Genomic DNA, 23395 nt, shown 5'->3' on the forward strand with positions numbered 1-23395 from the left:
GTTTCATATCAAAAGTAACAAAGCTTATTGTGATTTTTGGATGGTATGTGTGCAGCCACATTTATTTGTTTGCGCATACACTGGTAACAAGATCTCGGTAAATCAAAATGGAGACTGATTAAAAGCTACAGATCGGTATCGATCACAGCTAATGTTAATTATTGGCCAAATATTTTCCCCTTGCCGCAATTTCGGTGCATTACTAAATGAAACATGAACCTAATTGTGACAAAGTCAAGACTTTGTTTACTAGTCTAAAATTAAAGAAACTGGTTTTAACAACATTTTGTGGATTTATTGACATCCTTTCAAAAACCATAAACACTTAGGCCTACTGGTAAATGTGTCACATTTATGATCAATAAAAATGATTTTATTTAAAGTTCAAAAACAATGAAAGGAAAAAAATCAAAGGGTTAAACATTTAAATGACATATTTACATAACAGCATGTAAAAAGTTCTTAAAAATGGTATAAATACAGCTTAAAAGACTAATTGTTACATGTTTATCTGTAACCTTACCTAACTTATCACAGCTTGATTGAAGTACAAACATAAACGGTTATCAAGAGTTCAGACCACCCACCTGGAAAATTATTTGGCACATTTACCCCTGAATGACTATTAAAATAAAAACACTAAAACAAACACTGTTGTACTGAAACAACAAGAAGTTCATGTTAAATCTGTAACAGCTAATCAGACATTTGGAACAAAGAATCTCCAACAAACAAATGAGGATTTAGACGTTAGTTAAACCTGATATTACAACTGGTTCATGAAGGATTCTGGGAAAATATTGCTTTGAGCAGTATGCCTCAGAATGCCTTTAATATTTACATGCATTATCAATCAAATGTCCAGAGAGCAACACAGCCCAGCTCATGAATGGCAATGAGCCACACGTCTGGACACACACACACACTTTCCTCACGGGCAGCATCTTCAGCATCTGCGGTCATAATCGCTGACCATCTTTTTGATGTGGCTCAGTTTGGCCTTCAGGTGCTTGCACCTCTTCTTCTTCACCTGGTACTCTCCGCTCTGTGGGAAAAGTCACAGTGGGAAAAGTCAGATAACATCCTTCAGTGTTGCCGGTTCCTGTGAGAAAACTAGGATTCAGCTCATTCTTACCCGCTTTTTGTCTTTGAGCGTGTTGTACTCGTCCATGGCGTCCTGTTTCAAGAGAACGACTGAAGTCAGCAAGAGCAGTGGCTCAAACCATTTTCCCATGTTAACGTTAATTATTTACACATAATACAGAGTAACTGACGGGAACATTCAACTTTAAGGCAAACAAGTCATGCTCATATTCAGTCTTTTTGCCAATAAAAATTAAATGATGATTATGATAATGATAAAAATAATAATAATGATAATAATAATAATAATAATAATAATGCCTACTAAACAGATTTAGAAAATAAATTCAATCAAATTTTAAATTGTAGGCTATTTTAATTTACAGTAGTATTTCTACACTTGCACACAATCATATTAAATTAGCATAATGACAGTACAATAAATAATATTATTATATGATTTTAAATTGTTTTATAATCATTTCATATACACATACATATATATATATATATATATATATATTAGGGGTGTAACGATACACGCATTCGTATTGAACCGTTCGGTACGAGGCTTTCGGTTCGGTTTTCGGTACGCATTTTTAAACCGAACGGTTCGTTGGACCATTTTTCCTGCTGACCAAAATTTCATTATTTCAAATGTAGGCGCGACGCGCGTGGCAAGCGAGCTCATGATGTAAGAGACGCTGGCGTGACCACAACATTGCCCAACATCAGATGTCAAATGTAATGTAAGCGGAACAAAACTGAGCGACTCGTTATTGTGTGTTTGACGGACCGTTTATCAGTTTGGACCAATGCAGCGCGAGCCGATCTTCATCATCAGCACTGTCACTACACAGCCAAATCCAGTAAAGAAAACATTTGAGTTCGCCACTGAAGTAATAACATCGCTGCGAGATCTAGTGAGAAACATTCACATTTCTCCGTTATTAACGGATCAAACAGCGCTATATATATATATTACACACACGTGTGTGTGTGTGTGTGTGTGTGTGTGTGTGTGTGTGTGTGTGTGTGTGTGTGTGTGTGTGTGTGTATATATATATATATATATAACACATTTGTTTTATATAGTTATAATATAAATAGTATTTTAGCTCTTATAAATTAAATGTATAATTTAAATTGACGTTTAAATGTCCATATCATAATCCTATTTCTTGTACTGTGTTTATGCTAATTTTAATTGTATTGTAGTATTGATTCGTTGTCAGTGATGAGAATGAATGGTGAGGAGTGGTGTACCAGGAACTGAGGACTGCCCTCCTGCAGATCGTCCAGCTGTCGGTCCACATCAGCCAGACGCTTGTTGATCTGGTCCAGTTCTGCCTGCAGATCCTTGTACTCCTGGTGGTCTTTATCAAACATGTGTTTGTAATCTTCTCTCCCTTGATTATTAACAATGAGAGGGAATTCACTGCAAACACAAAAGCAGAGCACATTCAGAGCGCATTTTACATGATAGACTCACAGCACATAAAGCCAGCAGTAAACGCACCTGAAGAAGTCCTCGTCGTCCAGCTCGTCTCCAGAAGAGGCGTAGTCTGTGTCCCGGTCCCGTGCGTCACCGGTGCGAGGGCGTCCAGCGCGCCGCTTCTTGGGCCGTCCCGCAGAACTGCTCATCTCGGACCCGCTGCTCATCGGGACTGAACTACGGACCGGCAGTTCATGCAGAATCTCCCTGAACAACACACACGCAGCTGTGAGCTAATGATGAAGACGCTTAGTTTATGTATCATCTTTTTACTCTATTAATTCCTTTTAGAACTATCATCTTTATACCTCGTTTATAACTGGTTTAATTTTCCTTGCTTTTATTTTGTGATTATTTGAATTCCTTTCTGTGTAAAGCACTTTGAATTACCATAGTGTATGAAATGTGCTATATAAGGGCAAATCGTATATTTAATATACCTAGGGCAAATCGTAATATTTTTAAAAATTATTTTATTCATAATGCAATTCGGATGCTGAACAACACGCCCCGTTGATGCATTGTAACGTAATTGCTATTGCTGTGCTGCATTTTGCCCCGAAGATGTCTGTGTGTTAGTCCTGTTGTTCTTGTTGTTGTTGGTTTGATTGTTGTTCTTATGAGACCGAAGGCTAATTTCCACATTGTGGACAATAAAATAAAATGATGAATGAATGAATGAATAAATAAACTTGCCTTGCTTAACCAATAAATAATGCAAACATAAAGAGACGCGCCATTTGCTCTGTCATAACCACAATGCATTGTTTTCATTCCTCCACAGAGTCGTCATTGTATCTACTATCAGGAAAGCACTTTATGAGATCAAGTATAGAGAGGAGGTATTCGTCATGCCGACTGTGGTCATTACTCAAACCCGAGAGGAACACTGAAAACAGGAAGTGGAAGAATAAGAAAAACTTGCGCAACGTCTGACAAATCTTTATTTAGCACAACCTGTACTGTAACTCTTCACACATTTAATTCATCTCAGTTCAGTTTCAACAAGTGCCTTGCTGTGCAAATATCAAACACAATAGATTTTATTTGTGAACTGATGTTCAGCTGTTCTTTTTAATGGTCTGCTTATTTTTATGATAACTGTGATTTATACACTTTTAAATGTCACATTTTGTAGTATTTGCATTGTTTTATTTTTTGTTATATGGAATATTTTAAAATATATATTATGTAACATTGTCTCATCCAATTTATTTATATATATATATATATATTTTTTTATATATATATATTTTTTTTATTATATATATATATATATATATATATATATATATATGATAACTATTTTCACAATTTTAAAACCATACATGCATACATTATATATTATATAATGTATGTATGGTTTTAAAATTGTTAAAATATTTATCATTTAAATTGACATTTAAATGTATACACCAAATTCCTATTTCTTGTACTGTCTTTATGCTAATTTTAATAATAACATTAATATGTTTTATTAATAATAATAAGTATTACTAAAAAAAAATTATGTAATTCGTTTTAAATAATAATTATAATAATTAATAATTATTATAAATAAAACATGTTAATGTTATTATTAAAATTAGCATAAGGACAGTACAAGAAATAGGAATTTGGTGTATTGTTTTTCAGTATATACACTACTGTTCAAAAGTTTGGGGTCAATACAATTTTTTTCTTTTCACAAAATAAATGAATACTTTTCACAATACTATTGAGCAATGATATTGATCAAAAGTGACAGTAAAGATAGTAATGTTCAAAAAACATTTCCATTTCAGATAAAGGCTTTTCTTTTGAACTTTCTATTCATCAAAGAATACTGAAAAAAAAAAAATGCATCACAGATCATGTGACACTGAAGACTGGAGTAATGATGCTGAACATTCAGCTTTGATCATTTTACACTATATTCAAATAGAAAACTTTCTTTTTTTTAAATTGTAATTTCACAATGTTACCAATTTTACAGTATTTTTGATCAAATACCGATTGGAATCAGATGCAGTGTGTTCAAAGCCACATGCAGAAAAGCGTGGCGTACTCACACAGGACTGTCACTGGGGGGAGGCTTGTCATAACTGTCGTCATCTAGATCATTCCTAGACCCTCCGAACTTCACGGGATAGTCAGCCAGCAGCGGCTCTGGGACGCCATTCACATCATTCACCTGAGAGAGAGAGAGAGAGAGAGAGAGAGAGATTTCATTATTAGCAATCCGGACCATTAAAAACTAGTTCTCCCATCCCCCAAACTCTCATTATTATATTATATTACCGTAGTGGTCAAAAGTGATGTTCAGAGGGGATATTTGTTTTTAATGACACTATACACGTTCGATTAAACCACCAAAATATGAGGGAATATGTTCTATTTTTTGTTAAATATGAGGGAAGAACAAAACTTGGTTCAGGTGTTTATCTGGCAAAATTATTTAGTAAAAAAAGCTACAGGTTTTATTTTACTATGAAAAAGAAAAATGCATAGGAAAACAAAAAGCTCAAAAAATGAAAAAGCATATATTGACTACAGCATAATCAGTTATTAATATTTCGTTGGTTCTCTCTTGTTTTTGCATGCGTTCATAACTTCCTTGTATGACAGGACAGCATGGCCAAAAATTATCTCTGCACAATTCATCATGTTTTATTGAATTATCATCACAAATAGAACGAACGACTTCAAGCACAATACACTATATTTTAAATAATATTTGGATAAAGGGTGAATGTCAATTTTTAATAGGCCGGACATCACTTTTGCCCACTACTGTGTGAACTGTGTGTATATGTATGTATATCTATGGGTGTATAAAACACACACACAACAAATAATACTATCGTGATAGGTGTAATTACTATTGCACAATACAAATTGCACTATTTTCCGCCCATTGCAGTGAAAAGAACAAGACTTTATTTATATCATCAGGGGGATGCGCTTGTGTCATTAGGAGTTAACATTTCTGGATAGTTTTTGTGAGATTCACTCAATTGGATTCTTTGGTGCAAGGTGCAAACGGCAGACATGTTTCAACACGTCTATCCTGAGGGATTCAACAAATACACACAGAACATCTGTAAAAGACTTCTGCAGTTTGAATCTTTCTCCTAGAATCACAGCCCGATTCAATGTGAACCACAGCAATTGTCTTTTGCTCCACATAGGTTTGAGTTTCTGGTTGAACCAGTCCAGGCCGCCCTGAGCACATGATCCTGTACTGGACTGAGTTCCACTATAAATCCTAACATAAAGCCAAATACTTTTGATATTAAATTAAGATTCAACATTCACCTTTTAATAAATACTGATCGGAAATCATCAGATTTACAACATTTATACGTCTATATACACACACACACAGAAAAAGCTATGTAATATTGATCCACTTAACATTTGCAAAAATGGCCCAAAATCAAAGGACGAAAAAGACAATAGATAAAAGATAAAAGAAAATAAGGCCTCTCTGTAGCAGCATTAAGATATCTAGCACATATATGTGAGTGAAACTGTCACAACAAACCACACCCAGAAACCAACGGCGAGCGCTGCCCTCCCCCAACCACACACACACACACACACACACATACACACACAAACAGGTCTGTCCACCTACAGCACGGTAACCACACAGGCCACCTACATTCAAAACCAGACTGACATTTCTAGACTACCAGAAATAAACAGGTTTGTGCTACGTGGAGACTGGAGGAAGTTAAACAACTCTTTGTTTGGCAACAGAAATGAGCCCAGGTGTAGAATTTACACTGACATGTCCTCCATCTCGAGTAGAATAGACCCTCTGTATGGAAAAGACCAAATTATAGTCTTCAAGTCACAATAGACGACTAGGAGTTGCAGGACAAAGGCTTGTCGAGGAGTGATCCTTACAACACTAAAAAAATCACAAACAACCTCCAATATTTGAACTGCATCTCATAGGAATTAAATGGAGACCTCACTTTCTCAGATCTTCTGACATATAAAATTACATTAATCTTACACACTGAAAAAAAAATGGTGTAGTAATAACTTCATTTTCTTTTAGAAATTGCTAGTAAAATCATCACTTATTTTCCCTGTCCCTTGCAGACAGCTTCTGTGATATTTGGGCAGCTAAGGGTCTCTCTACTCTAAACGACCTGTCTGAAAACCAAGTCTTCTCCTCTTTCTCAGCTAAATTTAACCTTCCTAATAGTCATCTTTTTAATTTTTTTCCAAGTGAGGCACTTTATTCAAAAGTTATTTCCCCATTTTCCCAATCATCCACCCAAATCAGAAATTGACTCAATTCTCACCTTCGACTCGACTGATTTCAACCATTTATGGTAAAATAATCTCCTTCTCCGATTGACTCCCTTAAGCTAACCTGGAAGCAAGATTTGGGCATTGACATTTCCGATGACCAGTGGAAAAACATCCTCAGTTTAGTTCACTCTTCATCTATTTGTGCTAGACATGCCCTAATACAATGTAAAGTGCTTCACAGAGCCCATTTCACTAATGCCAGACTGGCTAAATTGTTCCTAACAGAAGTGGTGCCTGTAACGGATGCAGACAATCCCCAGCCGATCATCTTCACATGTTCTGGTCATGCCCGGTGCTATCAGACTATTGGTCCGACATTTTCAGAACTCTCTCACAGGCCCTAAATTGCACTTTTGTCCCTAATTCCTTGACTGTCCCGTTCGGCCTTTCCCCAATCACATGCACACCAGCTACAGCGCACTGCGTCATTGCCTTTACTACTTTGCTGGCCAGGCGTGCCATCCTCCTTAAATGGAAGCATGCTCCTCCATCACATGGCGATTGGATAAGAGAGGTATTGCAATGCATCCACCTTGAAATAATTAGACACTCTTAAAAGTTCGCTGAGATCATTTCATAAAACTTGGAGCCCTGTACTGACTACTATTGAAGGCCTTATTGTGATGTCACGACCTCCTGATTAGACTTCTATGGGGAGGGGGAGACTTTTCTTTTGTTTACAGTCTTATAACAACTTTTGTATGCATTTTTTTTTTTTTTTTTATTATTATTATTATTTTTTAATTATCTACAAGTGGCCTTAGGGGCGGGGTGGGGGGGGGGGGGGGTGGGGGGGGTTGATTGGTGAGGGTCTATATTGATGTGTTGAACTGTTCTGTTGATTTCTTGCTTTCTTTCAGACACCTTGTTTAATTTTACATCTGTTGTAACACCCTTTATATGTCTGCAAAAAAATTAATAAAAGAAAAAAAGAAAATCCTAGTAAATTTCAAATACTTACAAAGAAACAGAAAGTAACACATTGAATTAAACATTAAATTCTATAGAAAGACTGAAATTGTATTTTCTTGTAAAACATACTGCAATAATATTGCTTTACAACTTTGAAAAAATATTTTTACAGTGTATTTGTGATAACTATACAGATTTTGAAACATGTTTTGAAATGAAAAGCAATTTCTATCCAATTTAATACTTACTAATTTATTTTAATTCATTTAAATTATTATATATATATAAAAAAAATTTTAATTATAAGAATTTTCATGACACTTACAGGGCTATTATTTGTTAAGATTAAAAATAATTGTATGCTTTTTTAAAATAATTGTCTTTATATAATTGATTTATTTTTTTTATCTGTAATTTATACGAATTTCTGGGACTTTTCCAGGGCTGGAGATCACAATTTCCCTGATATTTCCCAGGTTTTTCCCTCTTGAGAAGCAGAGCCCAGTAATATCACATACGTCTCCTCTAGAGTTTCACAAGACATCTCAACAATGTCTCAAACTCCGCTCCCATTTGCCAAGAGATAAGAGAACCAATGTCCACAAAATGAACGCAAGCATTCCTCATCAAATGATCTGATCTGCCATCCAAATTCATTTAATATCTCTATACTCTTACTCTATAACAACTATTGACTAGTTAGAGACATTTTTTCACCCAAGGAGAAACATTTGAGACCAGATGATACTTTAAATGGGATAGTTCATCCAAAAATGAAAATTCATTATTTATTCATCCTCAAGTCATTTCAAACCTGTATGAATTTCTTTCTTCCGCTGAACACAAAAGATGATATTTGGGTAACCAAACAGTTGACGGATCCCAATGACTTCCATAGTATTTTTCTTACTACACTGTGGAAGTCATTGGGGTCCGTCAACTGTTTGGTTACAGACTTTCTTCAAAAGATCTTTTGTGTAAATGACAAATTTTCTCATTTTCAGGTAAGCCATCCCTTTAATGAAAAGTAACTGGACTGATTCTCCTGAACAATGAATATCGTACTCACCCAACCCTCCACATCCGGCTGTGAGTTTAGGTCTTGGATTTCTTTCACATGGCGCCATAGGATGTTGTCCTTCCCATGATAATTGATCCTTTGGCGAGTTTTAATGGCAAAAACCATGATGATAATGAGGGCCGCGGTGACAATAAAGCCCAAAACAAGAGCGATTGCCTGGATGAGAGACAGAAAGAAGACACTACTTTTATTAAATATGTCCATCATTTTCACAGTAAAAAAAAAAACTGTTACTGTTTTACTAGTACTTTAATTTCTGAGTGAAAATGGTTTCTACACCTAATTTTTGTCTGTGTGCAACGTTGTGCTCACCTCCTGAGGATCCACAACGCAGTAGTGATACAGATATTGATTCACGAACGCACCAGACATCTGAGGCTGCTGGTAAGCGGCACACATGGCGTACACTTGATTGAACTGAACAGATCCGGACGACTGCGCCATTGGGTAAATCGTCACCAGGTAGACGATGGAGGCAACCAACATGAGAAAGGCCATGATGGCGCTGGTGATGATGACGGCCAGGTAAAATTTCCTGCTCTGGGCCACTTTCTGATGCGAGATGATCATGATGAAGATGATGAGCAGAACGATGAAGGTGATGATCGCCATAGCGATCATGAAACCCTTCCCTTGCCTGGGGTCATTTTGAGATCCTAGGATCCCATAACCGTAGCCTCCGTATCCTCCTCCTCCTCCCCCATAGCCACCACCAAAGGAGCTGCCACCGTAGCCGCCACCGTAGTTGCTTCCATAAGAGCCTCCATAAGAGCCTCCTCCGTATCCTCCGAATCCCGCCGCTGAACCATCCGTGTCCCAGGCCAGAGTGGAGGCCACGCACACGAAGATGCCCACGCAGAGGATGACCGACAGCACACACATGATCTTTATGATGCCCGGCGGAGACGTCCAGCGGTAGAAGTGCTGGAACTCATCGTCAGGGTAGTACGAGTACGCAGGCTGAGACTGCGCGGCAACATTACTGCAGAGAAGATGTTGAAAACACATTCTGTTTAGGGACACAATACAATGACCAATATTTTTATGTTATGACCAACACCCTTAAATGCGGGTTGTTTTAACCCATGTTCGGGTCAACTATGGGAAATCCCAACCATTGGTTTTTAGAGTGAATAATCTAGATGGAAAATAGATAGAAAGATAGAACAATAGAAAGATAGAACAATAGATAAAACAAAAAATAGAAAGATAGAACGATAGATATCCATTTCAAAGGACAACATTTTCCAGATACAAGTCAGGTTTCAAAAGCAATAATCAGTTATAAAGTTCTAAAAAAAAATATTTAAATCAATTTATTTTTGTACAATTTCTATTTTAAATGTTCTAGTGTGAATGATAAATTCACACTAAAAAGACATTAGATATATACTGGCTACATGGACTACCATATAATTTTAGTTACCAGCAATAGCAAAAAATTATTATTGGCATTCCCAGTAACCTACTTTTGAAAATTGTTACAACACTGGCTTAATCAGACTGACGTTTGGGGAAAAGGTAATATTGGCCGATACAGTACCAATATGGTCACTGGAACATGGGAACCCAATTTGAACAACGATCCATTTTGAGGCCTTTATTTATTTAGTTCCAAAGACAAAGGTCATGGATATAAAAAAAAATATAGGCCTATACATTAACCCATGTAACTTAATCCAGAGAAACCCTGAGGTCAAACTCAAAACTTACTATCCATTCTCAGTATGATAATCATAGGGCGGAGGACTCCCGTGCGGCTTCGAAGACATTCTGAAAAGAGAGTAAGAGAAAAAAAACATGGATTTAAAAAAATACATTGAGTATAAAACTAACAAACTTTATACACCTAATTTGAATATTTTCAACTAAACCTCAATCGTCATCGTGAAAGGAAAATAATTTAAGATACCATTAGTGTGTAAAACTCCGCGAACACAGTATAAAAATATACTAATATTCACATTTTTAATAGAACTACAATAGTGGAGAACGACAGATTCCGAGACTCTTCACTAACAAATGAGGCGGAAACGCGATTGAGTGGTTTCTGAAGTAATTTTGAACGATTGTCGGCATGATCTGATAATTAACGCAGATAGGCTTAATAAATTCGCCTAGGCTACTATTATGATTATTGCACGGCTTATATTATGAACTATTTATTGCAGTTTCACTCTCACCTGTTTGTGTTCTCGGGCACTGATGTTCCGTGTGTGTCACTGTTCAGGTGAGACAAACAACCTGTCCTTAAAATGATTAAACCCCTCCCACACACACACACACGTAGAGAGAGAGAGAGAGAGAGAGAGAGAGAGAGAGAGAGAGAGAGAGAGAGAGAGAGAGAGAGAGAGAGAGAGAGAGAGAGAGAGAGAGAGAGAGAGAGAGAGAGAGACCGAGAGAGACCGAGAGACCGAGAGAGACCGAGAGAGAAAGAGACCTAGTGAGCTGCCTACCTAGATAGCTTCATGTTTAAACATATATGAAGACAAAGTTTATAATTCCTGAAAATAATGTTCAATGCCAATGGTACCTAAACATGCTCTCTAGATAGGCAGAATATTAGATTTTCAAACACAGCCATGAGAGGGATCGTCTAGTTTCAGGATACAGACATACAGATACAAATATGAGTCTGCGATAAGAAACACGCAAGTTAACAGAGGTGTGGTGACATGTATATGGCCACTGTTGCAGATATTATCCATTTTTTTAATCTACTTACAAAAAAAGCTACTGTCCACCTCAGAGAAAATGTCACACAATTTATTGCTGCATTATATGTAGGCTACTTTTTATTCCAATAGGCCTATAATTGAACTTGTGGTTCAATTTATTTTTTGATGGAATTTTTTCAAATAGTTATGAAAGTGTTCTTTAACGTTATGTTGCTATGCTTATGTTGTACCAGAGGGAAATGGAAGTGTATACTAAACATAATCTGTCCAGATAGTGAACAATGTGGATGCTAAGAAGAGAAGTGAGTTTGACACATCAAAATGCTAGACAACATGCAAGCTTGCTACTGCATTTCTTAACATATTAATATGCGTGTAATATTTTTCTGTCTGAATTGCCTCCCGGCTGGACTTTTTTTATTCAAAGATTAACTAAATTACAACAAATTTGTATGAAATGCTTTGACTTTTCATGCTTTACAGTATAAATCACAGATTCAACTCATCAAAATGCATTTGCAACACGGAAAATATAAGGACAGGGCGACAGGCTGTTGTCATACAGATCGAAACACAGTTTAAAACAGTAGCACAAAAAAATAATTGAGCAGTACATAAAATCATTCAAATTAACGGATAAAAACATACAAAATATGAAACATTTCTTTAAACATCATGCACTTGTAGTCAGCATTATGAAATACAACGTGAAAAGAAAATATTTTCAGTCAGTGCTTAAGAGCGTACATTAAGAGCATGCAAGTTATCCATCTCTCATTTCATTATTTTTGTAATATAAACGTCCATCCAGACCAGCGAGGCTCTGCAGACGCAGTGGTCACATGTTCAGTGTAAAAAACGTGGAAAATGAAGGACCATGACAGCAGGTTTGAGCCGTTTCAGCCGTAACCGTCGTTCCAGCCCATGACCTTGTCATACTCGTGAATCCTCTGCTTGATGTGGGACAGTTTGTTCTTCAGATACTCACATCTCTCCTTCTTCTCTAGAAATGAGGGATCCTTGGGACAAAAAGAGACATAAATAAGACCACCATCCCAGTCGGATGAAGAGTGGGAACTAAAAAATTTTCTTTATACGCAGCGATTCAAATTGGTTTTCCTCTATTCTACAACCAAACTGAACCACTAGTTGTTAACGCAGCTCGCCTGAGGTGCTGGAGAATCACAAAAACAGAGCTACGTGTCTTGACTGCCTGATATTTATCACTCAAAATATGGCTCAAACTGTCTTTATAGAGAAGCCACTGAGTGGTCTGGGTGACTACAGTTATTTCCTCCTCTTGAAAAGACACAATAGAGCAACTCCTGTGAGAAAAACAGCCTCCACCCCTTCCTCATCCTCCTTCCTTTCTTCCTCCACTCGCTCTTAGCAATGTTATAAATCAGCCAGCCACATCTAGACAAAACCTACCCGCCTGTACAGGCCCACACAGAATCTGCAGACCTTTTTGACATTTTCTGTGCTGAGTTTTGGGGGGAAAAGGCAGGAGAATTCTGTCTGTGACAGGATTTAAATGTGGTAATATGTGTTAAGCTGAGCTGAGAGTAGCTGAAAGTATAATCAAAATAACATCATGTTCTTCAAGTGTACACTTGTGCATGGTTTAAAATAAATCGAACTGTAAGAATAGCGACCTGACCCTCATGAATGTAAAATTTTGAATATTTTTAGCATTAAGCCACCAAAACAAAAGTATGATGATCAAAATCATATTGTTTTCTCATCTAGCTCATGTAAGATGCTGCGAGTGACACAGTGGCCTGTGCTGTTTTTCCACATATATTTCCATTAATATTAACGCTTTGTATGTTTTTTGTTTGTTTTTTTACTTGGTAAAGGTTTTGGCACTTGCAGTGTGAACACGCACAGACAAAAAAAAATTTATTTGAAAAGGTTAAAAGGTGCTGAAAAAAATGTCACACTTGTGTTGTGCTCCTCGCAGTCAAAAATGAGAGCATTGGAAATGAATGGGAAACGTATGTTCTCTAGTGGAAACCTTTGGTACTGCGCCCAAACAAAATCTTACTGAAAGATAATTTTTTAAGATATCAACCTCGAATTTGGAACACACCATTTTTTTTATGGCTTTGATTTTCTCATGTTTTGAAAATACATATTTCATCAAAACATTTAAAATAGTATTTTTGTGAATTTTTCATAATAATAAACTTAACATTCTATGACTTTTTAAAACTTTTTTTTACTTCAGCAATAATCTGCCTAGTGTCGTCTTTAAAAAGAGATTTTTTTTAATTTTAAGTGTGTGCTCCAAAGCATTCAAGATTTACAACATTTTAAGCTGGACATTTAATTTTCAGGTCTGTTCTCAAAAAAGTGAATAAATGGATTATAACTACTGCATGTGCATACATTTAATTTAAATGTATAATTTAAAATTTCTTCACTGTTCTTTGTATGATCGGGTTGGTTGGTCTGCATTGTCCACTCGTAGACTTAATCATTGGCACATTTTTATCTACAAAGCTATGCTTGTTCTGCTTCCCCATATCTTCAATCTTACATTAAAAAGAAAGGCACAGGAAGATATTGCCTTCGTTCTGAGGACTTGAGAAACTGGCTGTGGATGTTATGATTGACTATTCTGACGATCCTTGCTGTTGTTTATCGCTTGTGATAAATAGATATGAAACTTTGATTTTTATGACCTTGTAACTCACTATTTTTTACCGGCGTAAATTGTTATGTTTTATGTTCATGTTATATGTTATATGTTTTTATGTCTGCAACCTTGTTAATTGTGCTGCTGCCTGTCTTGGCCAGGACGCTCTTGGAAAATAGATTTTTAATCTCAGTGAGTGTTCTTTCTGGTTAAATAAAGGTAATATAAAATCCCCTAAAATACTAAATATTAAAGAAAAACATTAGCTAACTTAAATATAGTACATTCATTTCATTGAGGAAAAAAGAAAAGAAAAAATTGGAGTCACTTTTGAGCGCCACACAAAGAGAACCAGAGAGTTAAAAAAAAAGGGCAAATAATGGCTTTGACATAAGGAAAAATATGAATTAAATATTAAAAATATGAATTAAACGAATAAAGCTTTAATTAAATAATGCACAATGCAGTTTTAATAGCCACTAAGATATATTTACGGCAGGTACGTTTTCTCAAATCACTCAAATCGTCCATCAGTAACTCACCATCTTCTTTCTCTGATATTCCTGGAGGATTTTGCTGATGCGGTCACGCTCCTAAGATAGAAAATGGGAGAATTTTTTTTAAAGAAGACTAGAATAGCGCTTCTGCAATACATTATTTACAGTTATGCATTTAGCAGAAGCTTTTATCCAAAGCAACTTACAAAAGAAGAACAAAAGCAATTTGCAAAAGAGGAAAACTATTTTTCTAATATTCAACATCTGGTTTATTAGACAACTAGATTTAGGAAGCAAGCTAGTGAAGAGGAAATTAAAAATATTTGATAACATGATCACATTTGAGGTAAAATCCTTTACTTGAAAGGTGCAACCCAAGCGAGCACACATTCATTCCTGTGGCATTTATGAAGTTATGACTAAACATTTGATACATTTTGTCTTTGAAAAGAGCAAATTCACATAATTTCTGTGATTTCTAAAAGCTGAAGCATCAAAACATTTATTAAATGTTGTTCTAACATTCAACAGGGAACATTTAAGAAACATACAGCAAAAACTAAGAATAAAAATGAGATTTTACATATGAAAATCACTGAAAAAAATTGGTGTACTAGTAGGATTTACTCAGAAATTACACAAATAATTACAAAGAAACGGCAAATAGCACGTTAAATGAAAACGTGTTTCAAGTAGAAAGACTAAAATAGTATTTCTTTGGAAAACGTACTCCAATAATCTTTGTTTTATTTACAATGTTAATAGCTTTAAATCCTCACTAATGACTTATTTTTTCTCTCTGGCTTTTGGTTCAATGTAATTTTATGAATTTGTGTGCGTTTCCTGTTTGTTTATGTATTTATGTATTTTATTGTCTGAAGTGATTGTACTTTGGTCAGCAGTGGCTGTTTTAAACGTGCTCTATAAATAAAAGTGCCTTGCCTTACAACTTCAAAAAATCATTTTTACAGATTAGACGCCTTGTTTATGTTTCTATAATAAAATTCCTTTATATAAGCAGTCAGAGAAAGTGTACAGTAATAAAAGTGAATATCAACTGACCATGTGGCTGGTGGGGTTTTGCGGTAAATTCTGCATCATAACATCCATTTCATCAAACTTCTTCAGTATCACTTGAACTTCAGCATGGAGCTCTTTATACTCAGAATATTGGTCATTAAACACGGCTTTATATTGGTCTCGCTGCTCATCGGTTCGAATGGCTGGATATTTACTGAAGGGCAAGACAAAACACAAGGATGAGATTTATTAAAGAGCAAAAGCATATCAAGGTCATAGAATACACTTTTGTGAGTTTTCTCTCTGATTGTGAACTAGGTACTCACGCAATGTAGTCTGGCATGATCACAGGTTTAGGAGTGTGTCCGGCTGGAATATACCCTTTTACAACTTTGGGTTTGGAGACGCCAGGGGCGGCAGTGTGTGTGTGCTGTACCGGCGCTGACACAGACATTGGCTCCCTTGATCCATCAACAACCTATTATAGCGAAGAGGATGAAAAATTACAAACAACATTCTCTGACTATATTATATACGATGCCCAATCCGCCTTAGTTATGGATATTAATGCAGCAGGGATGATGTATTTGTGTAGGCCAAAACCCAGAAACAAGCATTTTAGCACAAGGGTCCATCATCCTGAAATCTATGGGTTTTTGGTTTAATGTCTGAAATAAGGTCTGTGGTTAAAGGGGGTTAGCCCTATTAGCCCTTTTTTTAAATCTCGGTTTTGTTTTTGGCCTCTACTAGAACAGGTTTTCATGCTTAAATGTTCAAAAAACACATTATTTTCCCTCATATTCTCCATTGTTGCAGCTCCTCTCTTCCCAGTCTGTCAGTAACGCGTGATTTTTTCCCCCAAACCACTTCAGCGGAAATCCCGCCCTGCAGCCGATTCTAAAGTTTTCATTGGTCATGTCAATCACTGTACAGATTGCCTACACCAAACACTGATCCCTAAACCTACCCGTCACTGTAACCTAAACCAATGAATCGGCTGCAGGGCGGGATTTCCGCTGAATTGGTTTGGGAAAAAAAATCACGCGTCAGTAACGCTCTGTTTAGTTCCTGTCTCTATGAAGCTCCTCCTTCTGAAAAGCACACTGTGCTCTGATTGGTCGGCTGGATCAGTGTGTTGTGATTGGTCAAGAGCTTCGAGCATGTTTGGAAAATGTCCCGCCCCTTTCCATAACCACCAGTTTCAACACACTACTAACTAACTCAACTCAAGCCCCTTTATATTAAACAGTGCGCACTGATATAGAGAATAACTGCCTTTGGGAGGAACGTTTCAAAAAATATGCAATAGAAATGTATGCTTGCGAATCAAGGACACACTTATGGAAACACTAAAAAGAGAGCATAACTGACAACTGTGCGTTGAAGTTATATATCAGAAAGCAGTGCACCATGGGTAAACATGAGAACGGATAGAGACAAAATACTTGCCAAATGCACAGCATCAGGAGAATCTCTTGGCAGCATCTGTAAAACAGAAGTAGAGGTGATTCAGTTTTTGTTTTAGTCAGTTTTGCAACTAATGAAGATACTGCCAATAACACTTCATGAGCTATTATATACACTAGGTATATTTTATATATTTACTATCTCAATGATACAAAAATAAAAAACACTGGTTTAGTATATAGTGCATAACAGAAATAGAAACCATGCGATCAACAAAATGTCCTGTCCACTGCTAATTAGGACAGAAACTCAAACCAAGTTATCCGGCAACCTAACAAGCCTCAACCAAATCAAGGCGCGTAAGAAATCATCCACTGAAATAAGAACAAATACATAAAATAACTTAAAGAGCTAGTTCACCCCAACAATTTTAATTCTGTCATTAATAATTACCCTCATGTCGTTCCAAACCTGTAAGATTCTTGTTCATCTTTGGAACACAAATGAAGATCTTTTTGATGAAACCTGAGAGCTTGACAGCTATGCAACTACCACTGACACTTCAAAAAGTTCATAATGAGATTGTAAAACTAATTAATATGAATTATGGACAGCAAACCTCTCGCATATCAAGGGAACATGGTTGAGCTTCCGTTTACCACAACTGATGTGTGAGTTGATGAATGCTTATATGTGAATAAATTCAATCTGTTCATCATATAAATCAATTGTTTCTCTTTATATGGATTAGTTTTACAATCTTTTTATGAACTTTTTGAAACGTCAAAGTTTCAGTTGCATAGCTGTCAATAAAGGGACAGAAAGCTCTCAGATTTAAACAAAAAATTCATTTGATTTCATTTGTGTTCCTAAGATGAACAAAAGTCTTGCGGGTCTGGAACGACATGAGGTTGAGGAATTAATGACAGAATTAACATTTTTGGGTGAACTAACACTTTATGGTTTGAAGAAAATCTCACCTCCTGCCCATGCCGTTCTCGTTGTCTCCGAGCTGCCTCGTGCCGCCACAGTTTCAGACACACCATGGCTCCGATCAAGTACACAATCATGATGAAGAACAGGAAAATGATGGCCGCCGTCTGTCCAGCCTCCGTGCGACAGAAAGCACCATTAATGCCATTATTGAAGACCGGATAGCTGCAGAGTCCACCTCGTAGGGTGTCATTCACGTACACGCAGCCAGCCGCCAAAAACAGGAGCGCAAGAGCCAAGTTTATGAAGAACTCCGTTAACGGCCACCAATTTGAGTCTAAAAGGATAGTCCGATAATACATGGTCATTCCCAAGACTAGCATGATCACGGTCACTATCCATGCCAATCCCGCCACCACTAGTATGAATGGCGTCTTGGGTCCAGTGTAGTAGGCACTGCCGTAACCGCCTCCGTAAGAGCTTCCATAAGAGCCTCCGTAAGATCCTCCGTAAGCTCCACCAGGTTGCGAGTATCCGAACATGTTATACCACTCATTGTCTTTATGAATGTAAGCACATACGCATGCAAAAATGGCTGCCCCCAGAAGCAGCTCAACGCAACCAAGAATGCGTAAAAGTCCAGCCCAAGACTTCATGTAGTCGTAGCGCTGGTTGTATTCCTCGACTTTTTCACTGTACGTCAAAGCGGTGTGCACCGTACGACCGTCAATGGATTCCACAGGGTTGCCCAACAGCATTGCTTCACGCTCTTTACGTGAGTTATAACTGCCTCCGGATCCGCCGTACGGGTCGCGGTAAGAGCCGGGAACTGACGGTGACTGCGGAGGAGAACAGCGAACACCGTCAGTGGTGGCGTTCTTGCTGCTCGACGACCCCAACATTGACTTCAACTTGCTGCTTCTGCTGCTGGACCTGAAGAAGTTCTTCCATGAGTCTGGGATGAAGCGGTGGACGGGTTTGATGTCGATGGCAGAGTCCTCGTTGTCGCTTCCGCTGGGATCAAACTCAGGGCCTATTGGTGGTTGGTCTGGTAGGGGAGGTGGTGGAAAAGGTTCGGACCGTAAAGACTCAGATGTCCTGTGATCGTCCAAGCCGAGAAGACTCGGAAGCGAGCCTGTGGGAACGTCGTTGTAGTGGGGCATGTTTCAGGCACAATGCCGAATGAAGAATGCAATTATCCCTAGAGCAACATGAAGTAAACAGGCTTCAGAAAAGATATAGGATATGATTTTTGTTTCTGTAGAGTAGTGGTTCTCAACTGGTGGTTCGTGACCCAAAAATTTGTCACAGGTCTGACTACATAATTGAGCATAGTGCATAGTTTAGATGTGGATTTTTTCAATTGAACCTCCTCCACAGTTGGTCGAGTATTTGCCTTTTATTTTCATCTATTTTGCCAAGTTAGGATAACAAATAAATAGACTTATCAATTTTTAAATAGGAAGAACTTCCCGAATTGCACTATATTAAATATATTTCTGCTTACTTCTATATCAATTCTGGCACAGTTTTGGGTCATCAGTTAATGTTCAATGAAAAATCTGGGTCCTGAACCAAAACTAGTTGAGAATCGCTATTATAGAGCGGGTATTGTCATTGTGTGCTAGCATGTAAATATTACAGAAAATGTAGCAAAGTATGCAAAATTTTTTGCTTGTATATTGGTTTTTGGCAATCTTGATGATATAAGGATAAATGCACTTGCGGTGCAGGAAATGCAAGTGTTCTATACAAGTGAAAGAGCACAAGAGAAAGATAAAAAAAAAAAAGAAGATATTATGAAAAAATAAATAAAAACCCTTCTCCAAAGCAGATAAAAGGCCATCAAAACAAATAATCATCATTTAGGATACCAAGAAGAGGTACAAGAAACAAATTCCTGAGGAGCAACAATGTCTTAACGGGATGAAAAAGGGAACTTGCTGGGAACTTAATTCAATTAAATTATAGATTAAGTATATGTACGGTATATAATATTTAAGTAATAAAATGAATAGTCAGTTCTCAGTTGTTCAAATTATTTGTTTTATACTAATTCATGTTACAATTTATTATTTCTAAATAGGTAAATATGTCAAATAAATCTAAATTTCACTGTAGCCATTGTTATGCATGTTATTTAAATAAAATATTGTAATATCATATACATTGGCTCAATATCGGCCACCATGCTCTCCAATATATTGGCATCGGCCATCAAAAAAATCCATATTGGTCAAGCACTAATCAGGATGTAAAGTGGATGTGAAGTGTATAATATTTAATCACATAATGCTGTGATTGACCAGGTATTCGAGAGAGTCTAGTAAAATGTTTTTATACTGATCATTGTAGAATATATGTTCTCTGACACCGGTGCTCCCCAGGTCAGTCGGTCTAACTCTGTAACCTGAACATAGCGACGACTGTAACAGTAACCCGTCATCCACCAGCAAGAATGTTAACTCTAAACCCACAGAGGATACGACTGCAACCCAAACATTCATGACAGAGAAAGAATCAAGATAACCACAGAGAGAAATGAACATGCCTGTTCAAGCACTAGATGTCTGATTGAGTAATCATATACTACTAACTCTGAGTCAACAGCATGAAATAAGGAAAACAACAATCTCCATGTTACGTTCTTCCTTAAGCATAGTTTACCTAATGAGAGAAAAGTATAATAAGCATCACAAATAAGGAAAAACAAAATACATTTCATAGAATACCTTTCACACGCAGTCACTCAGCAAGACTTACATTGGCCTCGAGTTCAGTGTGCAAAACTTCATTGGATAAATGTGAATTCAAAGGCCTGGAAGACAATAACAAGAAGTGTACATAAATAAAAAAGTTATATATTATTAAAAGCAATCAACACATTAATGAAAAGCCATGACATCAATGTACATCATATGACACTAACAAAAAAGTACCAAGGTAATGCCATGTGTTTTGGAGACATACCATGTTTTTTTTTAGACCTCCATTTCACCATGGTAAATATTATATGCATGATATATAAATACCATAGTATATGAACATGGTAATCGTTTTTGGTGCGTTGCTGGCAGCAATTCAACAGTGTAAATAATTACCAAAACACTTAAAATTCTACAATATATCTATTCATACATTCAATTCTAAACTGAAACAATGTAGCACTGCAGTCTACGCGCGCTTGAGAAAAACACTCCGGGATCAACAGGTCAGCGAAGTTTAAATGATTGTTAATCATCCCAGATAGTGAGTATATCCACTCTCGAAACTAAGATCACTGCTTTATTTAAGACATGTTTAAAATATAAGGCAGAACGTTTAGTAAGGTGGAACTAAACGACATGACAACAACAGCACTGACAGACAGATGTGTTTATAAAAATACAACAACGATTAGAAATGTCGCTTGTTTTTTCGATACATAAGGGTTTTATACGTAAAGATTAAATGATGAACATTAATGATGGTTTAATCTTACCTTTTCCGCCATCAAAGAGTTTTTTGTTTCTCTGCACTTTTTTTCGGGAAACACACACAGGTTTGGAAAGTTGTACCACGTGACGCAGCCTATCCCTGTCCGAGTGTGACGTCAGCAGAGACTTTAAGACTTTACCTGAAGAGTGAGATAAAACTTTGATCTGTTCTCCTAATATATCAGAAATGTATTTCCTCTTCTCGCAGATTGTAATGACGACACACTGACTGAAACTGGTGACTAATGGCATGCTGATGGTGCAGTCTCCCAGGTGACATCATTTGCATGATCTGTATCATGGACAGGTATAAAATCCAAAAACAAAATATTAGTAAACATAATAGAAAAATAAAATAAATTGCTAAAATGAAAGTAAAAAGGTTATAATAGTGCACACTGGAAATAATAATAGGCTACTATTAAACAAAGATATTTGGAATAACCCATGTGACTCAGAAATAGTTTTTGGTTCCTCTTCAATTATGTAATTTCTATTCAAATCAGATGGTGAATATGTTGTTTCCCATTTTTTTTTTTTTTTGTAATGGGCAAGCCTTTTTTTATTTAAACCACAGTGCTGTCTTTACTGGCCTAAATTTCTATAGGCCTATGATTGACATGTTTGTAAATGATCAGGACAGGAATTCATATTGGACAGTCGTCTTGCTAACTCTGCATCTTTTGCTGGGAAAAACAAAGTGCTGTTTTTGATGTGTTTACTGTGTAAACAAGAGTTATCTCTTCATGTGCTGTCAGTGTGATTCATTTCCAAACAACATCTGAAAAAAACATGGGAAACCAAAGAGATAATGACTCTCAGTCGATACGCAGAAAGCTCTTTTTATTCAGTAAATTGAGGAACTAAAAAATCATAGAGGAAGAATCCATGCCACTGCTCAATACCTGTTTTGAAACAAGGATGTAGTGTTGTACAGGTGAAAACAAAACAATCTTGCAACAAGATATTTCACAATTGAAGATTTGAAGAAATGTATAGCTTAAAAATGACTTAATTGGACCTCAAATGAATATGAACAGTAATGAACATTTCCAGCTTCCTTTCTTTGTGTAATGCTGCTAAAACACAAACTGTTACTGAGCTGCATAACTTTTGCAAATTATGTCTTTTATGGTCCACCCCACCTTCTCTTGGCAATAATTAACAGGAAAAGCTTTCCCTGAAGAACTGCTGAGGAATCTTAAAGGGACAGTTCACCCAAAAATAAAAATTCTGTCATCATTTACTGACCCTCAAGTTGTTCCAAACCTGTATGAGTTTCTTTCTTCTGTTGAACAAAAGAAGATATTTTTTTGAAGATTATGGTTAACCTAACAGTTGATGACCCCATGAGTATGGGGGAAAAAATACTATGGAAGTCAATGGGTCAACTATTTGGTTACCGACATTCATCAAAATATCTTCTTTTGTTTTCAGTAAAGAAAGAAATTCATACAGGTTTGGAACAACTTAAGGGTGAGTAAATGATGACAGCCTTTCTATTTTTGGGTGAACTATCCCTTTAAGGAACAACATTTATTTTTGTTCTGCTTATTTGTGTTGCTGTTGGAAACAATTATATTACTGTATATTATATTATATTATTTGGGTGTTGATGGTGAGTGACTATTCCCAAAATGCAAAAAAGTTTGAAGAATTCTGCTTACCTAAGTAGGATGTAGGAAGGAAGGACACAAATACTCGACAGTTGCTGAATAATATTCCTGATAATTTTTGTATCATACAACTAATTTTGTTCATTTAGTTATAGTGTTTCTATTTGTTTTTGTCCTTAGTCACATTTTGGACAATGTTAATTACACACCCCTTGTAATTATGCTCAATTTGACATTAAGGCTTA

The 23395-nt window shown here is 36.5% G+C and overlaps 2 protein-coding genes across 6 annotated transcripts; both read right to left on the bottom strand.

Annotated features, from left to right (window-relative positions):
- Positions 1-351: 351 nt before the first annotated feature.
- On the bottom strand, positions 352-11152 carry oclna (occludin a). Its single transcript, XM_056240693.1, has 9 exons — positions 11066-11152; positions 10596-10655; positions 9195-9864; positions 8871-9038; positions 4630-4751; positions 2603-2785; positions 2350-2521; positions 1136-1177; positions 352-1045 (listed from the first exon to the last, which is right to left on the bottom strand). Exons 2-9 carry the CDS (start codon positions 10652-10654, stop codon positions 947-949), a joined length of 1515 nt encoding a protein of 504 aa, XP_056096668.1. The 5' UTR covers position 10655; positions 11066-11152; the 3' UTR covers positions 352-946.
- A 1050-nt stretch (positions 11153-12202) lies between these two features.
- marveld2a (MARVEL domain containing 2a) lies at positions 12203-21832 on the bottom strand. Of its 5 annotated transcripts, none has more exons than XM_056240689.1 (9): positions 21765-21832; positions 21540-21674; positions 20791-20876; positions 18106-19259; positions 17168-17203; positions 16045-16196; positions 15761-15932; positions 14744-14794; positions 12203-12579 (listed from the first exon to the last, which is right to left on the bottom strand). In XM_056240689.1, exons 4-9 carry the CDS (start codon positions 19219-19221, stop codon positions 12460-12462), a joined length of 1647 nt encoding a protein of 548 aa, XP_056096664.1. In that variant the 5' UTR covers positions 19222-19259; positions 20791-20876; positions 21540-21674; positions 21765-21832; the 3' UTR covers positions 12203-12459. The 5 variants fall into 5 exon arrangements, with proteins under 5 accessions (XP_056096664.1, XP_056096665.1, XP_056096666.1 ...); XM_056240690.1 differs by adding an exon at positions 20656-20725 and having other exon boundaries at positions 20822-20876; positions 21540-21832; XM_056240691.1 differs by having other exon boundaries at positions 20822-20876; positions 21540-21832.
- Positions 21833-23395: the final 1563 nt, after the last annotated feature.

This window comes from Rhinichthys klamathensis, unplaced genomic scaffold (genome assembly GCF_029890125.1).
Source record: "Rhinichthys klamathensis goyatoka isolate OS25496 unplaced genomic scaffold, OSU_Roscu_1.1 h1tg000606l_1, whole genome shotgun sequence".
NCBI classification, from domain to species: domain Eukaryota; kingdom Metazoa; phylum Chordata; class Actinopteri; order Cypriniformes; family Leuciscidae; genus Rhinichthys; species Rhinichthys klamathensis.